The 19,053-nt window shown below is 37.2% G+C and overlaps 1 protein-coding gene across 3 annotated transcripts; it reads right to left on the reverse strand.

The window, feature by feature from the left end:
• Positions 1-135: 135 nt before the first annotated feature.
• LOC120016586 (sister chromatid cohesion protein SCC2) lies at positions 136-18,804 on the reverse strand. Of its 3 annotated transcripts, none has more exons than XM_038869423.1 (28): positions 18,340-18,804; positions 17,852-17,947; positions 13,724-13,868; positions 13,558-13,651; positions 13,163-13,419; positions 10,906-11,013; positions 10,651-10,762; positions 10,291-10,384; positions 10,001-10,187; positions 9,447-9,878; positions 8,818-9,347; positions 8,443-8,650; positions 8,314-8,364; positions 8,069-8,227; positions 7,621-7,788; positions 6,167-6,466; positions 5,923-6,075; positions 4,418-4,587; positions 3,421-3,529; positions 3,064-3,222; positions 2,842-2,943; positions 2,540-2,773; positions 2,061-2,194; positions 1,684-1,974; positions 1,179-1,602; positions 948-1,040; positions 734-859; positions 136-602 (listed from the first exon to the last, which is right to left on the reverse strand). In XM_038869423.1, the coding sequence occupies exons 1-28, from the start codon at positions 18,609-18,611 to the stop codon at positions 378-380; spliced, it is 5,433 nt and encodes a 1,810-aa protein (XP_038725351.1). In that variant the 5' UTR covers positions 18,612-18,804; the 3' UTR covers positions 136-377. The 3 variants fall into 3 exon arrangements, with proteins under 3 accessions (XP_038725351.1, XP_038725350.1, XP_038725353.1); XM_038869422.1 differs by having other exon boundaries at positions 13,724-13,860; positions 17,838-17,947; XM_038869425.1 differs by having other exon boundaries at positions 13,724-13,860; positions 18,340-18,481.
• Positions 18,805-19,053: the final 249 nt, after the last annotated feature.

Genomic DNA, 19,053 nt, shown 5'->3' on the forward strand with positions numbered 1-19,053 from the left:
TAATCTCATTCCAGCAGCGAATACAAAGGAAATCTAAATGGTAAAGAAAGACTACAATAACGATTGTTCACCTCTCCAGCACATATCCCAAAGATAAGTGAAGGGGAACAAATTTATTTTTTTTTCTGCACGCTATAACTAAGAACATTGAATTTCATTAGAAGCAAAAGAATTCAGTTTAACAAATGCCAAAAGGATTACAAAATGGAATCAGCAAGAGAAAACGCCCCCTTCTACAACAGCCAATTATATAACAGCCCCCTTACAGGTTTCTTCTTTCTATTTCAACAATTCTATTCTTTTTCGCTCTGGTTTGTCCTATCTGTATTCCTTTGAACCTAATTAATGTACAATTTAGCCTACAAGTTACATACAAACTACAATCGCTGCCTGTTTGCTCTATTGCCGTTACCTTTTCTGCCGCTACCACTTAGCCTTCGAACCCCACCTGCCCATGCTGCATCGTCTTCATCATCATCCTCTTCAAAGTAGCCGCCTGCTGTACGTTTCCCCCCTTTCCTGGGGGTGGGGCGCTTCCTCTTAATATTAGCTGTGTACGTTGAGTAATCAATAGTGTCTTCTTTTAAAGCCCTCTTGAATTCCTGTGTGGTAACGCCAACCAGTAAAAGCAGAGATAATTAGAAAGTTGACACAGAGAAGACAATTGATTTGTTAAAAATGCTATTGCAACCAAACATTCAAAATCAATCCTACCATCATCAGTGCTCACTACCTGATATCTCTCTACCAAATCTTGAGGTGTGGAAGGCAAACTGGTGCGGGTTGCACTGATGTCAAAAGGAGCGTTCTGCCTAGTGAGGACCTCTCCTGATTTTGGGGGTTCATTCGCAGAAAAAGCCTGGCATCAAAGTACACATGTTAATTGTTATATCTTGAGAGCTACAAAAACAAAAGCAACAGGCAGAGACCAATCCAGCAAGTCTTACCTGGCAGCGGGCATCATTTAAGCTATAAACAATTTTAAGTTGCCTCTTTAACTTCATAAGAAGCTGCAGTGCTGTAGCCGCAACACAATCAACCTGTGTAAGCACCACTAAGAAGAATTAGATACAAAAGAAACATCATAGACAATCAAATAGCATCAAAACCCATGTGGTACATAACACTATCAATACTCAAAGTTAGAATCCAAGTATGAGATGCATCTCAAAACCTACCTGGATCTTTTGCATAACATCTTGGGACATATAACAAGATTCATCCAAGCTTGTCACATCTGGCTTTAGCTTCTCTGAGGGAATAAGATTTGCAGGGGTATCAGCTGGCTCTTGATGAATCATTCCATTCAAATCAAATGATGTCGCATAATTTAAAACAGGTTGAATAGCTGGCTCTTGCTGACTTTTCTGATTCAAATCCATCACATAATTCAAATCGGTCAGAGTTGGCTCATGCTGAATCAACCTATTCCCGTGAAGCATCCGCTGGGCATCGCGTTGTGACAAATGCAAAATCAGACCTTTCATATTTGCCTCAAGAGGCCCAGCCTTAACTTGTATAACTCGATTTATAGCATAAATTAAATACAGAGGCTCATCAGGTGAAGTAAATGGTAACAAAGCTAGAATTTCAGAGCAATACCTGCAAAAAGAAACCAAGCTCTAACTTATCATTGTTAAAAGCCAAATAGAAACTGGGAATTATATCGAAGAGATAACTCACATCAAGAAAGGGACAATGGAATCTCTAACAGCTGGACTGTCAAATTTTCGCACAATTGAGGACATAAATTTGTTCCTTGACAACCGGTTTCCACGAATGAGCCTGTAAATTCGTGAAACTCCAAGCCTTGCCTGAGTGAAAGAAATGTCGGATTTCCCAGTCAAATTTCCAGAAGCCTTGGTCTGGACTTTTTGCTTTACATTTTCAGGCAAACGACTGCAAACAGATTGCATGAAAACAAAGGACATCTGAAGGCCATCCCCTATCCTGCTTTCGAAAAAAGCAGGGTACCTGAAAAGATGTTTTTGTTAGCTGGCAAAAGCAAGAGGAACCACCACAGTGCAAAAAGAAAAAAGGATAAAAAAACAGGAGCGTACTTCTCATTCATATTCATCAGCAAATGATGTGCCAACTTTGAATTCAGCTCTTGAGGATCGGTTTCCAATGCTATAAGGTATGGTACACAAGTAATGGGATGAACAAGACCTTGCCGTAGCACAACCTCCACAATCTGAATACAAAATAAGCAACGGCACAAAGAAAAATTAGATTACTGAAATTCAACCCTTGTGAAAATGTGTAACAAAGAAATTCACAGAACCCACCCATGAAAATTTAAAAACAGTTTTCTAAAGAACAAATAATACAATTTACCCAATTTCCTTAACGTGAAATGCTCAACTCTAGTATTGCATGAAATGCTCAACTCTAGTATTGCATGGCCCATCAGCCTTTGATATTCAAGCTTCAGGCCAGGTTTCTAAGATTAATTTTTGATAAATTATGCTGGATGGGGATTCTAACATGGACTTCAAGCTAGAAGACTACGGAGAAATGAGTAGACATATGTCCTTACCTTAACTGCAGTCTGGCGAACTGACTCACTAAAATCCAAGCACCTCTCCAAAATATTGTTCCAGTACAATTGAACTATACCCCCACATATATTAGTATCACCCGCACCTGCAGCAACAGGTACACTGTGGACACCTTCAACAGAGTAATGTTGTACATCATTATTAGCTTTGTCATCTCCCATTTGGCTTTCTGCATCGAGAAGATATTCGAACATATTTTGCAATGCTTGCATCTGGCCAAAATAGTGTGTTTTAGTTCCTATTGAATAACTTAAAATAGATCAAGAAGGGCTACAATTACCTTAAGACGAACGTTAGAAGAGGACAAAGACTCATTTAATATCTTTCCAACGTCCTCTTGCAACATACATTCAGGCCGAGCAATAAGAAGAAAGCCCAATGCCTATAGAAGTTACAAAACCACATCAGTATATCTTTATCTTGAATCATATTTCCGGTAAAATAAGATGACAACAAGACATGTACCTGTAAAGGTAAAATAAGATGACAACAAGACATGTACCTGTAAAGATCTGACCCTTAATCCAAAATCTTCCATGCTAAGATACTTCTTAAACAAGCTGAGACTGCTTCTTACATCAAAAGCTCCACCAGAAGAGCTCAACAATGAGTTGCCATACCGGATAAGCAACCCAAGGCAAAATAGAGAACGTCCCATTAGCTGAGATATGCACCCAGAACAATTAATAACTCATAATTCAATTCCATATACATGTATATATATATATAAGATCAAAGCTGCAACATATAAAACTTTGTTAATATTAAAGCTATCCAAAAAAATACCTCACACCATATGCTAATATTAAAGCTATCCAAAGAACAAAACGAATAAATGACCTCAAAACTAGCCACCAACCTGCTTGTTATCTGTCCCAGGGGCATCCAAACGTTTAAAAAATACTTGAATGAGATACTCTATTATAGTAGAACCTTTTCCTGCCACTTTACTAACAGAACAAAGGCACCTGCAATGAGAAAAGAAATCAGTTATGAAAGTAACTCCTCTTCTTATGAAGTATGTGATACCAGACATAACCATAAACGGAAGTTACTAGAGCACTAAATAACACTCTTAACATTTGTAGGACCTCTAATTCCTTGTGATCTTTATTTTTATATTATTCAGCATGTCCTTAGTAAATTTGACCATACAATCTATACCACCTTCAAAATATATTTTATTACAAGAGGAACATGGACACATCACAAGATAATGTAAACATGGAGGTTTTTTAATTATAAGTCCCCCTACTAAAGACGATTTGATTAGGCATAGAATCCAAAAGAACACAGTTTCTGAACAGATGTTCTGAATAAAACAAAATCATCATCATCAAAGCCTTTATCCCAAAAGTTTGAGATCGGCTACATGAGTTTATGAAAACATCAACAGGAATCCACCACGTGTTTTTTGAGTAAAACACTAGAATAAAATGGACGCATATGCATGCATCATATATAAACACAGATGCATTAAAATATATTGAACATGCAACTAAATCATCACAATTATCGTCACCAAATGGTATAATGTAATTCTAGCATAAAAGACATTTACGTAATTTTTAAGGAAAGCTACAGCAATAATGTACCAGCAGTCCAGTACCACATCTTTATTTTTGTTTGAGAATGTAGTTATAAAATTCTTCAGCACCAAATTCACATGTGCTTGCCATCAACTCTATAATAGCAGTACTCAATGCTAATTTTTAAATTTTTAATGTTTTGTCAGAACAGTTACAGAACTTCCCTTTCAACCATGAGCAAAAATAGTCATAGAATAAGTAACAAGGCATTGCAGTTTGAAAACTGAAGCCATAAACCAAAATAAGAAAAAGGAGAATATATGCTACTTGATGCAGGCATGAACAACTGTCAAAAAAGAGTGCCGAACAATCATTTGCTTCAAATCTTGTTCAAGTTCTTCAACAACATTCGGAGGTAACTTCCGTATCAAGGGTATAATAGCATCTATTATAAATATTATACTCTCCAGTAACTGTGCCACTGCTCGATTATCAACCTGAAACCAGCACAAGGAAAAAAAATCGAATTAGATTACCAAATTGCCTCCTAGGTGAAAAACAGAACTGCAATGCTAGGTCTTCCAAAATCATAATAATACTACAGTTGTAAGAAATTTCTTTTTTTCATGGACAGCTGTAAGAAACTTGGTTCATGAGTCGTGACATAATTTACGTTCTCATATATTTATAATTAGAAATGATATTGATTTTTCACTTGACGAGAGCTTGTTATAACAAGGCATCAAGGAGCACTACAACACTACCCCATTAAAGACAACAAATTGAGATCATGCACAGAGAAGTGGCAACGCAGCAATAAACATGGTTACTTGGTTCATTTAAAAAATGGCCCTTTGATTGCGTCAGTCTCATTTTTTTCACACCTTAGCGCATAAAAATTCTCTTTCTCACCACCCAAATACATGATGGACTCATATGGTTCTCTCATTTACTACAGCTCAACATGTGAAAATATACTGAAACCTTCTTTAATAACTGTTGAGATTAATTACTTTGTCATTCAACCCAATAAGTAACTTGTTGGTTTGGGGCGTTTCATACCTTTTATATATATATATTCTAACACTCTCCCTCACGTGTGGCTGGACAACTCTAACGGCCCAACACTAGGGCAACAACAAACACATAAAGGCTCACACTTGGGGCAATAATAAAAGGGGGTTTCAATTGCAAAAGCTAAGGTTTAAACCCAAGACCTCTCGCTCTGATACCATGTTGAGATTAGTTACCTTGCCATTCAACCCAATAAGTTAACTTGTTGGTTTGGGGTATTTCACACCTTTTATATATATTTTTTAATATCTTGTCTAAAGTAACAGTACATAGTGCAATTGCAATGCTTGCAATCATTAGATATTTATGTCCATGAATCATCCCCAACTCATATATCATTTGAGCCTTAAAGAGACAAAAAGGGATGTATTAAGGAATTATACATGCAGCTTCAAGAGTTTATTTTTTCTGAACTCACTTACACAGTGCACTTGAAGAACAAATGATGTATAAGCAATAATTTATGACTCCAAGGGATTCGCAAAAGACCAACCACTTGCTCTAAGTTTCTATTCATTTTCTTTTGGAAAGAGCAATCAATGGAGAAATAAAAAGTAACTTTTTTTTAGAGTACATATAACCAATTCAGTTAATTATAAGAAATGCACTCGCTACAGTTGTCACAAAAAAATTGATGTGATTTAACCCCTATTCTCCAGTTAGTCTAGCATGATGATGAATCTTTATAACCTTCTTTTACTCTGTAATACAAGAACTCTACCAGATTAATTCCAGAAAGTTTGAATAAATGTATTAACCTGACTCTTGAGATATGGCTGTAATGTCACCACAAACTGGGAGGGGTCGGAGGATGGTGCACATAAAGTTGGGTCCACAACGCAAAATGCATGCAGGACCAGCACATACGGAAGCGTATGCCCCTCCATTTCCACACTATTCATTTCCTCCACCTGAACAAGCGCATGTGACCAATCATAATTTTGTCAAAAGAAACAAATTTAAACAAGAGGAAATCAATGCAGCAATGAGTGACAACAATACCTGCAATATCCTTTCTAGTAAGCACTTGCACATCAACTCGCAACGCTTCCGTATCGATACTAGTAACATGGGGTTAATCCCAGCAGCTTTAGCTGATTGTGCAAAAAAATCAAGAGCCAAGTTGCGCTTTATCACAGCGACAAGGAGTTGATGATTTGGCATCCTCCTCAACATCTCAACAATCTGTTCAGTCTTCCTTGACACTTCCAAAGGTACAGAACTACCATCTCCAAAATATTGCATCTGGGAACCAGAAGGTTCCTCAAACCAAAACTCATAAAATGTCTTGCAGACAAGATCCTACACATAAGGTATAATTGGGAGCATATAATCAGCCGCATGCTAGATGTTATATAACCAAGATTCAAGAAATACCTACATATATACAGTTCATGTGCACAAAAACACATACCAACTTAGTCCAAGCTTCAAGAATACCTACATGCTAAATGTGAGACCTGACATATACAAAAAGTGCGACAAATGTAAACTCCATCTTTTGTCTCAATGGTCTGATTGCTTCTCTCTATCACCATCTTTGTATTTACCTTCTGCGGTCTAAACCACAAGAACAACTAAATTCACTAAACTTCAGCATATAAAGAAGCACACTTCCATTTGAATTCCTCTCAGCAATGTTTTAGCTTCATAAATAACTCCCTGGAAACCCATATGTGGACCACGGTTCCCAATTTTCTATCTCATGCAACTTCCGCCACTCTCTCTCTCCTCAGAATGAACTTGTATAAAACCATTTGATTCCTCATTTCAGCCATACATCTGTTCATGTTAATCTAAGCAAGTTTCCAAATTTGAAAATTTTCCTTCTCTTATTTTTTGATTCATGATTGTGTACCAATTGGGTGCTTTCGCTAGTATGGTTAGGTTGTCCCTCATTTATTTGTTTTCACCAAAAAAGTAATAGCAGCAGTGCAGCACAACCCAAAAAGAATCAGAGAATGAACTGTCAACACAACTCCTTTAACAACTTGTGCCTCACTTTAAGGTGAGTTCATTTCTGATGCCAGCACCTAAAGAGTGACGAGTAGGGACTTAGCACCTTGAGCATCTTGCCTCTTTTGGCCTAATGCTAAATAAGCCTCCAGATGTTGAAATAATTACCTTGATAGTCATGATTTTTCACCATCCTCAGAGTTTAGGCGATACAATAAAGCGGCAAAAAGGGAAATCTTCATTTAAGAAAAGTAGCCACAAAGAACTTGTCAAACTATAATCATCCTAATGATATTGCTGAACCGACTTGTTCACGAAAATTTCCAGCAGATTATAATAAAAAAGTACATGTAGCAGCAGCAACATATCATTCTACTCCTCTTTTAACCTATTAAAGCAGTAAAATCATATTGAAAAACTGCAAAACAATTATTAGAAGCTTACTGCCACAGCCCACAAGTATGAAGATAGCCTAAACACAAAAGTTCATTTCAAATTACCTGAATACTTGATTCATCATCACTAATACGAGAAATTATCTCAATACAAGCACTCGTAAATCCGGAGAAGTTGGCATTGGAAGTGCACATGTCTCGGATAATTTTGATGGCTCGTTTTCGGACACTAACTCCAGTATCTCTTATCCTCTCTGCAACCTTCTCAAAATACTGTAAAAAAGCACCAAATAGAGGTTCAAAACAAGAGGGGGCAAGAGGAAAGGGAATGGTCAAATGACTCCCATGCACAAGGCCCACATAACGAATGCATGGTCGGGCAAGGGAAAGATATATGCAGCCCAACCCCACATTAATGTTGATAGGCTATTTCCAGGATTAGAACACATGACCTCTAGGAGGTTGTGACAAATTAGAGGAAAGGTAGAGGTATGAACAGTATTTAATACAGCATGCCTCAAGCAGAGAAAAAGATGAAAGTCAATCCAAGTACCTTCAGACCAACATCGGGATAGGAAGCAATATGCCTACCGACAAGCTCCAAAGCTGCTTCTCTTACAGAAATTGCAGAATCACAAAATCTTCCCTCAACAGCCAATTGCACACGCTCGTCACCCAAGACCTCTGGATCAGCCTCTACAATAATGCTAACCTGCTCCCATCAAATATTAAATGTAAGAAAACATCATTGAAAACCAAAAGGCCCAATAACTTTAGAAAAGAAAAAAATCAACTCACCGCCCGTAAAGCCTTGGCCCTAATCACAGGAGAGTTCTCCCTTAAGCTTGCCTGAAATCAACTAGAATGTAAGGAAAAGATATTGTTACGCATACAAAATAGGGAGCAAGCAATATGTTTTTCACTGACCAGAAGCATATGAAGAATCTTATCAAACCCTCGAGAGAATGAACTATTTTGTCCCAGAGCCAAAGTAATCTGCCTTGCAGAATCCCTCATCAATACTGAAGATTGCCCAGAATCACGCACTATGGCCTTTGATCTCAGTCTAGCAATGTAATAATCACACTTTTGTTGAGACTGCGGATCATCCTTGTACCAGATACACAGATAAAACCTGCACAAATACGTTTTCTCAGTGGCATCAATACAAACACAATATAAGCAAGAAATAACTCTTTTTTAATGGTAAAGGTTTTATTAAGGCACCAAGGCGGTGCAAAAATAGAATTACAAAGAAGCAAAGCTGATAGCAAGTAAGAAGGAGCTTCAATGTCTACTAACCAGCGAACAAAGAGATTCATATCATCAACATAACCAGCTTCTTGGAGGTAATTCATTAGCATCTGTTGGAGAATTTCAACGTTCGTAACTGCATCAGAAGCTTCAGAATTGTTTTTCGACCGAGTATGCTGCTTCTCATCATTCTTGCACTGTGACTTGCAATATGATTGTAAAACGAGAAGCTGCTTCCTGCAAAGGCAAATCTGACAGTGCCAGCTACGGATGGGAACTTCATGTTCTCTTACACCCATGCAATCCATATGAAACATTCTCTGACAACCTTTACACCTAAGCAGTGGTTTATCAAATCTTCCATCCAAACAAACAGAACATGCATCTTTTGGATAACTCTGCTCAACACCATCTCCACTAGCCAATTCCTGTAATATCCAAAACTTGTCCTTCCTACAAAGGACGAAATCGTGCTTTAACCTTGCAGCCACTGTACCAAGAAGGTCAATAGCCATGGAACGTACAGAGATATCTTTAGCTTTCAGCCCAGCATTCTGTAGTAGCAAAACACAAAGAACCTGCAGGGAACAACACCATAACATTAAAACATGTGATCCCCAGAAAGGAAAAACCCTACAAACCTTTTTTGCAACAGCAAATGATTCATAGAAACTCACCTCCAAAAGAGGAGCTGAAGCAGGATATTCTGGTAAATTCAACGTTGTCAGTAGATCTGTAACAAGATTCTCTACCATCAATTTCACCTCAGAAGCATCCTGGGTCTTGACAGATGCAAATCGCTGGAGAACACGGGTCCAAAAGAGACAACAAGTTTCTGTGGCTGCTTCATGACATTTGGCCTGGTAACTAGCATCGAAGGAGACTTCTATGATGGAATTTCCACTAGATGCTTGCCTTAAAGTTTCAGGTAGGTTTGCACTACTGTGAACCAACTGAATCAGCAGAGCACTGATCATCTGGATCTGCCTCTGCTCTTCATCAGGTAGGTGATAGGCTCTTTGTGCCCGCTTTGAAATTGGTAATTTCACAAGCAGCTGAAGTATTTCATCTATCACATACGTGCGATGCTGTGTGTATGAATAAAATATCTGTAACAATGACAACACCCTTGAGAACACACAACAGTGCATATATTTATGCTCACATACATGTATATGATGTGTACCAAGAAAAGTGAAGTAATGAAAAAGAAGCAAGCACGAAATTCTACCCCGATTATTAAACCAATTGCCTTTAGTTGCAAGAGTTGGATATTATCCACTAAAAATGTCGTAAAGCTCGCCTTCAACAGCTGTAAAATGCAACTATCAGATAGCCTCTCCATCAACAACAAATCCTTCAGTAAACCAAGAATAGTGCACAGTTTCTGAAGAATAGTATGCACAGCACCGGAGACCCTATCAGAGCAAAAAATAATAGATCAGAAGACACCTCAATACCAATACTATAAAGTTCACCATAATAATCAAAATTAAGAAAACAGCATTTTAATAAGCGCACTTGTTCAATGCTGATTTCTTCACTTTATTGCTCTTCAGACTACGTCGTTTCTTGCTTGCTGAACCAAACTCAGAATCAGGCTCCTCTTCATTACCTGAAAATAAGTACATACTGTAGCTCAACATCACATATCTATAATTAAAGCTGCCCTTAGACTCCATGAATGAGTCATTCAAATTATTTTGTCGCTCTCATTTTTATGCTCTGCTTGCAAGGTAGAAGAAATTCAGAGTAAAAGGGATGACAAAGACTTTCGAATTTAAATGAAGTTATAAATGTTGTTACAAGAAAAGCCAGGATACTGAGGAAGGAAACAGGCAACAGAACACCAAGCTTTGTTTCTAAAATTAAAAGTCTAACCGTCAACTGCCCCATCTTCACTTGGTTTATGCAAAGCACGATAAGCTGGATCATAAGCTGACATGACATCTGACATTTGATGCTTTGAAAACTCGAGAATTCTTTCAATGATCTGTTATGAGAGTATAATCAGTCAATGAAGTAACAATTATTTATGGCACAGCCCAAGTAAACTGCACTACAAGAAGTAGATGAACGCACACCAACACAACAATAAAAAGAAAAAGGGCGGGGGAGGGGGAATAATCATGTCACCTCTTCCTTATAAAGCTGCTTTGGCATGTGATTGTGAGCCATTATTGCTAAGGCTGCATGAATGGACTCCAGGGCACAAATCACCACTGTAACAACATCTGAATCCAGCTGAAAATAGAAAATGAATTAGCCAAAACAATGAAAAATAAACTATCAAGTTATCATATCAGTGTATCATATCAAAAGACCATGAAAGTGGCATATCAGTAAAACAATCATTACTACAACTTAAACTACTGGGTGAAAATGTAAAAATTAAACTCAAGAGAGAAAGGGAAGGAAGGAATAAAAAAAATCACAATCAACAGAAGAAGTGAAAAATTATACATCTAAAACCTTTCAGAACTAAATATGAGATCTGAAATCTGAAGACATATTTGGATCTTACTTGGCAGTTGGCATTTGCCTAAAACAAACCTTCACTTTGCATAACCACATAGCAACACCACTTCAAATGCCCATTACTTTCAACAAAGGACCCAATTCAAGGGACAAACCAAGAACACTAAGTGCTAAAATTTATCATATATATAGGTCCAATAATTTCCTTGTAATACATTTTCATGCACATCCAGACATGAAGTTAAGGCTGGATTAGTATTCAGTAAAACGGATTGTAAAGGTCCTTGTTGCTAAGGTATTTCGATACAAAATATGCTTCATGAATATTATGTCATGATTTTTTTGCTTACCCTATGCTTAATATGCTTTATGATTAAACAACTTAAGCTTAGTGAACTATATGCTTGACTCTTAGTCCATCTAAAAGCTTCCCTGCACACTCTAATGATGTCTTATATATAAATTATTTATCTAGACTAATAAATTTGTCACAGGCATGAGGCTTAAAATAAGCTGACAAGCTGTCAAGATTGCAGGATTCCATGAATACACTATGGCAGTAGTTAATGTAGGACTCTGCTAACCTGGCACTAGCTGACTAGGTTTCAGTGACATGTCAAGGAGCCGGTTTAGGCATAACCAAGTCGGATTAGAGACTGAAAAAAAACTGCAGGGATCAACTAGGAATAGAAGTACTATATATGGAAAGTCTGTGATATATATGGAGGATTGCTAAGTTGATTTGATGGTTGAGTAATCAAAGGAAACATTTTCCTGGAAGATAAAAATATTCAAATTTTGAAGAAACTGGCTGCAGAAAAGGAAAGAGAAGAAAAGAAAGGAAAGAGAAAGAAATCCAGGCTGCAAGGCATAATTCAATCCCAAGAATCAGGAATTGGAGCTATGGTTCAAACGGCTAAGACCTAAGAATTGAAACCCTACCTGCTATATAATTCTCTCAAAGGCTTCCTGAAAAAAAGAACACATACTCATACCAGATCACACAGTTTATTCTAGAACTCTTAAACAACTGTTTTGCAAATTATTGCCTACTCTGTTCTTAAAGGTTCAATACACTTGTACTTAGTTTCTAAACCTCTAGCTATATCAGAAATTCATACTTGTAAGAATGTGGCTGGCACTTGAGCCAAAACCAGCTGTGTGTAAGAGGTTGGCTTGTCTCTGCATCAACAAGTTGTCATAGTGGATTCACCAAAACTTAAGGAGGAGCCTTGAGTAGTGGGCCTGTCTGTGCTGCTATATAGTTCTGTGATCTTTGAATCATTGATAAAAGTGTGTAAACATTGCTAGTGATTGACCTACGAAGAACTGGACAATTACTAATTCAAAAACACCAGACTATACAAGCTAAAAGCTTGGACTCTTGCAGAGATTAGGTATCTACTGTGCAAAAATAAAAGGAGTGCTTAGAACTTACTTGTCTTATACAATTCACCCACTCGTGTATTAGCCTAAGGTCTCAACACATGTATTCAGAATTCACTTCAGGGCTTTAATTGCGGTTTATCAAAACATATAACATACTTTGCATTGACAAATCTGCAGCATTCACATTTTTACAATGTACTCCATACAAATATAGAGCAACTCACTCACAAAAACTGTGCCAATGCCAAAACATAAATGCAGAAATTGATAGCAAAAAAAAGCCATTCATATTGCAAAAAAAAAAATGGAAAGCATACTTTTGCATTTTAATAAGTAAATAGAGCTGAGAAAGGACGTAATCAAACACCAGACTGATTCAATGTAGTAATAATCAAAAGGATGACAACATCAAGTGACAGAGAAACTTGAAGAGCAACTATGGCAGGCATATATAAAAATATGAAAGTGTGCATGTGTGCACACATGGCAAGAACGCAGAACCAAAATAAAATTACCAGGCACTTACATGGTCGCATTCATCAACCGATAGACCTTCTGCTCGATGTATTTGATGATCGAGAACCCGTAACAGTCTAACAAGGACATCTACAGGAACCAAATGCAGAAGATCTTTTGCACGTATAGTCATTATTTCATTTACAAGCATTTTAAGATCAGCAGCAGGCACTGACAACCACTCGGCTTCATCCCTATCATCATCCAATATTTCAGCTTTACCACAAAAGTCCTCCAACAACTCACAGAAGCTTGCAATGGTGGCATCTAAATACAAATATTAGAGCACAAATAATAAGAGGGAGAGAGAGAGCCAGCGAAAGACAGACAGTCGGACAGAGACAGGGAGAGTAATAAAATACAAAAGAGCAACAGCAACAACATTCAAAAAGAGCATTGACAGACCTTGAAGCTCAACGGCATCTGGTTGAACTGTTGCTGAGATATCTTCTCTGACTTTCTTTTTAACCTTTGGTTTTCTGGAAGATGATGTGATATCCTGCAATACATCCACTATATTAGGCATACAAGTAACACAATCATTACTAAATAAATCAACAAGCATACATACATTTCTAAGATCATGGTGGACTGGAAAATTGCGACTTCCACTGTAGTCTTTTTCCACTTGATTTGTGGCAGGTATAGTGGGTTCAAAGTGCCTACTTTCATGTACTGTACTAACAGAAATTTCCTGCTGGATATGACCTGAGAAACTTGAAATATGCAATGAGCCATAAGCATAGTAACATTTAACTTCAAAACTTCAAAAAAAATCATCATCAAGAATATCATCCCATAACCAATCAAAAAAAAATTTCAATCAAGATACAACTTTAAGCAGCATAGAAAACTAAAGCACACAATTCCAATGCTGTTTCCAGCACATGACATAGAGAATAATGATAGAATTGGTTTGGCTGAAGAGCAGAATCACTCTATTATTGTTCCATCCACATTCCAATAGCGTGATGAACTACTAGTTGCAAAGATAATATTACATCATTTTTTGCATTCAAAAGAAAGTAACAATAATAATAAGACTATAATAGCCTTTGCAAAAATACCTCACAAACGTCCAAACTCAAAATGGGCAAGTATCAAGGTTTGACACCACACCCTCCATCTAATCCTTGGGATTGAGATGTGCTTCAATTTTTTTTAGCTCTGATTCCTCTGTTTGTGGATTAAATAATCTTCCAATTTGAATTTTCACACCTTAAAGTCCAAATTGCTGATTTGGCATCAATACAACCAGACACAAAGAATTGAAGCTAAATTGGAGTCCAAAATAATTGGAGCATACACCTATCCCTAAACCTTGTCCTATGAGCAGCAAACTCTTCAATCCCATCTCCTATTAAGACTAATTCAAATTGCAAAATTTGTTGGATTCTAAGGTTTTTTCAAAATCTGAATTCATATTTCCCTATTTTATAACTAAGTCCACATTCCGGTAAACTCGGTAGACTCATTATGAAATGATGCTCTAAGCAGCTTACAACAAAAGCCTACGACTGATGGAGAAAGAACCTGAGAAATGCCAACATAAATGCAAATACATTCAAATACATGTCTGACAGCAAAACCACGATCAAAACTTCTAAGCAGTTGTTGCACTCGATACCAATCATTGAGAAACAACAGATGAATTACCCTGTTACCTATTCTCCAAAAACCTATCTTTTATTCTTACATCATCACTCCAACAACAAAATCTTTCTATTCAAGATTAATTATTAAAAGCAGAGAGCCAGAGATATCAGTTAAACGTTTCCAAAGCATCATGGTTGAACACCACTGCATCCATCTAAACCTGGTCGTATGAGTAACAATTTCTTCGATTCCATCTCCTTGGCAGTCTAAGTCAAAAACTGAAATTCCTTTGCATTTGAAGGTCCTTTCAAATCTGTCTTCAATGGTGTCTTATTTATAACCTCACCCCAATATTGCAGTATACTCAACAAACTCATCAAGAAAACCATATCTTGAGCAACTTTCAGCAATAGGCCAACAATGCCTACAGATAATACAGAAACATCTGTGAAATACCAACATTTATTGCAAATACATTTGGATACATATTTTTGTAGGTTGTAACCATGTCCATCATTGAAAAGCCTGAGAATTAATTACACCCGTTGTTGAAACTACTTGTCACCATTCTACCGAAATCTATCTTTTCATCATTTAATCCTGGTTCCAACAACACATCTCTGCATTAATGATGAATTATTGATTGCTGAGATACCTTGTAAATTTGCAATCATTCCAAATTGGCAACTATCAAGGCGACACAACTTCATCCGTCCCAACCATTTCCTATAAGGATCAAGAGGGGAAAAAGTCCTATGAGTAACAACATCTTCTTATTCCATTTCCCAGGAACGCTAATCCAAAAAATGAACTGTCGCTTTTGCAGGTATTTTAAAATGTTGACTACATTATTTTCACATTAATAATATCGGTTCAGCTTTAGAGCAAACTTGTTAAGAAAACAATACAGCGCAAAACCTTCCACGACAGGCCAACAAGGCCTAAAAATGATGCAGAAAAACCTGCTCATGCCAATAGTTTACTGCATTTAAAGGTCTTTTTGAAATCTGTATTCAATATTTCCGCCTTTATAGCCTAGGTCAGACCTGCAGTGAACTCGTTAAAAAATAGACCATGCGATAAGCATGATACAGAATGCCACAGTTTTTCCAGTAACCAGGAACTCTACTGTTTTTCCTTTCCAAACCTCTATAAACCCTAAACAATCAGCCGAGAAAATCTCGTAGGACAGAATTTCCAAATATGTCTTGCACCAATTTCATATCGGAGAATTTGATCATCTATCATGGTTAACAACACGAACGTGAATTCAAAGTTCCTCAAGATTTTGAGTAGGGTTTACCATGGGTCGGGTCAGTTGATTATCGGCCGATAATCCAACCGACTTTGATTAAAATGTAAAATTATTACCTTACCCAACTTTCTGGTCAAGTGATGTGTACACCCGACCTTTTTGTTTATTACCCACTTTACCTTAATTAGTTGGTTTGGGCTTTGGGATGGGTAAATATTTGGGTTTGGGTCTCCTTTGTGTTTTGGGGTGGGTAAATCTTTGGGCTTAGCCTAGTTTCAGTCCATAGTTGTTAACAATTAACAAAAACTTTAATATTTAATTATGAAAGTCGGCTGGCCGATAATTATCGGCCAACTGAATTTTGAGTATATTGACAACTACCATCCGACCCATCTCTACATGGGTCGGATGAAATTATCGGCCCGACTGTATGGGTTGGTTGATGGTTGATTATCTATTGGCCGGTAACGGGTAGGTTAGCCGGTAATGACCGATCCATGGTAAACCCTAATTTGAGGCTGCAAAGAATGAATTTCATGGTTTCAAGAATTGTTTTCCCGGTATAAAGGGGACTTGATACTTTGAATTCTAAAGTTGAAGGATTCTGTTTTTGGCAAGAACATTGATCAAGAGATCTGTCCTTTCCAGGTTGAACTCAGGATCCACCCAATATAGTCCATAATCCATAGCTGTTAACACCAATTCTCCTTCAAACTTTCAGAGGAAAACTATGATACATTTTCATTAAATCAAGAAAGCACATAGCTGCAAAGAAATCAAAATCGCAAAGGCACGAGGCAAACAAAGCGATGAAAAAGGTAGGGACGAAAATAACAATCATATTCAGTAAAATGATGACAAGAAATTGGTTCCAAGACTTGATTTCATAATTGCTGAAAAGTTTAAACCAGTTGTGAAAAGGATGGATTCCAAACTAGAATTCTAAGCATTTTCCACCAAGATGACGAAGTCAAATCGACTACAATTTTGAACTCTTTGTATGGAAACAAGTTCTCTGTTCAAGATCCACCACAGTAGACCATTTCATAACTCGAGGTTGGGGTTTTTTTTCCAAACCTTTGTTTTTGGCATTTCCATATTAGGGAATAATTTAATTTTCTGATTTTTTCGAAATAATCTTTAATTTAGTAAATTAGGTATTATTTTGTGTCTTCGTTCAATTTTTGGGCTTTTGTGTTTGATCTTTAGTCTTTTTTTCACATAAAACCGTGATGGAAAAGACTCAACAAGTCAACATTCATTGCACTTGATACCCATTGTTTGTTCAATTTTTTTAAACGCAATGTAAAGCATCGGAAATTAAAACCACTTTGTCCGTATAAACCTTGTCCTATGAGTAACAATTGCCATCTCCAAGGAAGACTAATCAAAAAAATGGAATTGTCTTGTTTATCAACCCCAGTCCAGCAAATAATAAGCTCAGCAGAATCTTATGGAAACAAATTGTAAGCAACTTTCTGCAACAGGTAAAGAAGCCGATTATATCCATGATTCGAAATTCTCCACAATACCTGACAATAGGTAACCACAGACACGTGGCTGCTCAGACAGCAAAATAAAGCAGTTTCACCATGAGAAATTGTAAATACTTAACTCTTGTCACATACTAACAGTCGATGAACTACTTGAAAGATATGGTCAATCCATAATTTTCAATATTCAAACACTTTATAAGGAGTGCTTCCTTGTAAGTTGTAACCTATACCGGAAAGTTAACAGGCAATTCTCAATTTATGCAGTAAAATGACACTCAGGGAATAGCAAAAGGGTAAAAGAACTAAATGTAAATAACAACTTGTTGTAATTTGTTTACCAGTCGTTACATACTCAAATGCTTCAGGATTGCATCGGATAACCTGATCATAAAGTTCTGAAGGCTCCACACGATCACAAGGAACCGGCCTTGTGTCATCTCTAAGGTTCCTGAAGGTAGGCAGAAGTGAACTTAAGCGTGCTATTTTAATTCACTTTCATCTACTTTTTTGAATAAAAAATTACTATTTAACAAAATCTGAACTGCTTATACACCTAATATACTCGGAAAAAAAAAAGTCCAACATGAAATTCAGAAGCAATTAGAGAATTAATTCGCTAGTCAAACTACATTGGAGTTCAAAATTCAAACGCACTCGCATTCAATTCCCTTTACTTGTCAAAATTGTGAACAAAATTTTACTTACACACTCACGGTTATAACTAAAATCATAGTTTCCATCAAAATTCAATCACCAGCTGAAATCAAAACACCGTATTCAAAACTCTAGTAAATTCAAAAAAAAAAAAAAAGAGTTGCAAATAACAAAATAAACACTTACAAGTATGAAACATCCGTTTCACGAAGAAGATCAGCGATTCTACTCGCTTGATCAAGAATCTGGCGCTGATTCGAAGACTGCACGCCACCGTAACCAGTGCTACTCGGCTCATCGAACAACCGAAGGTCTGAATCAGATGCCCCGCAGTTCACCGGAAGCGAAGGCAAAGGGAGGCACGGGGCAACGTCAGAGTGTATGGAGTTCGAAAGGCCGATACCCCGCGGGAGTGCGCCCGGGGCCGAGCTCGAGCCACCGATATTTGAATTGCTCATCGATTGAGTAACCTTTGAATTCTCGACGGGAGGATTAAGAGCATGGACCGTAAGTGGCGTCGAATGGTAATTTGTTCGAAAATGTGGGTATATGTGAGAGAATTTGAGAAGACTAGGTTTTGCAGAGATTCTGAGCCCTAGAGTGATTTAAGAATATAGAATATCAAAGAAACAAATGGCGGGGAAAGTGAAATTTTTGGGGATTTTTTTTTGGGGAAAGCGGACTTGGTTTTATTGTTGTACCCAAAATTAAGTCTAAAGTTACGTAAATACCCCCATGCCTCTTGACTTCTCAAGTACGTGTTCCACAACGTTCTAGTCTCACAATTTCAATTGACGTGGCTTGTCAAACAAGCTCCTCATAATCTCTCCGCTTACATTTTTTGTTGAAGTAAAAGCGTTTGCAAAATCTTGAGGGTAACAAAATCATTAGAAACAATCG

This window comes from Tripterygium wilfordii, chromosome 15, assembly GCF_013401445.1.
Source record: "Tripterygium wilfordii isolate XIE 37 chromosome 15, ASM1340144v1, whole genome shotgun sequence".
NCBI classification, from domain to species: Eukaryota; Viridiplantae; Streptophyta; class Magnoliopsida; order Celastrales; family Celastraceae; genus Tripterygium; species Tripterygium wilfordii.

What these genes read in the sequence shown, in the direction of transcription:
- LOC120016586 (XM_038869422.1), bottom strand. Translation starts at nt 18,611, where the DNA reads ATGAGCAATTCAAATATCGGTGGCTCGAGCTCGGCCCCGGGCGCACTC. An exon ending in AAGAAATCAGCATTGAACAA is followed by an intron (nt 10,188 to 10,290) that starts GTGCGCTTATTA and finishes TTGCTCTGATAG; the next exon opens with GGTCTCCGGTGCTGTGCATA. An exon ending in TAAATGATGCCCGCTGCCAG is followed by an intron (nt 860 to 947) that starts GTAAGACTTGCT and finishes CTTTGATGCCAG; the next exon opens with GCTTTTTCTGCGAATGAACC.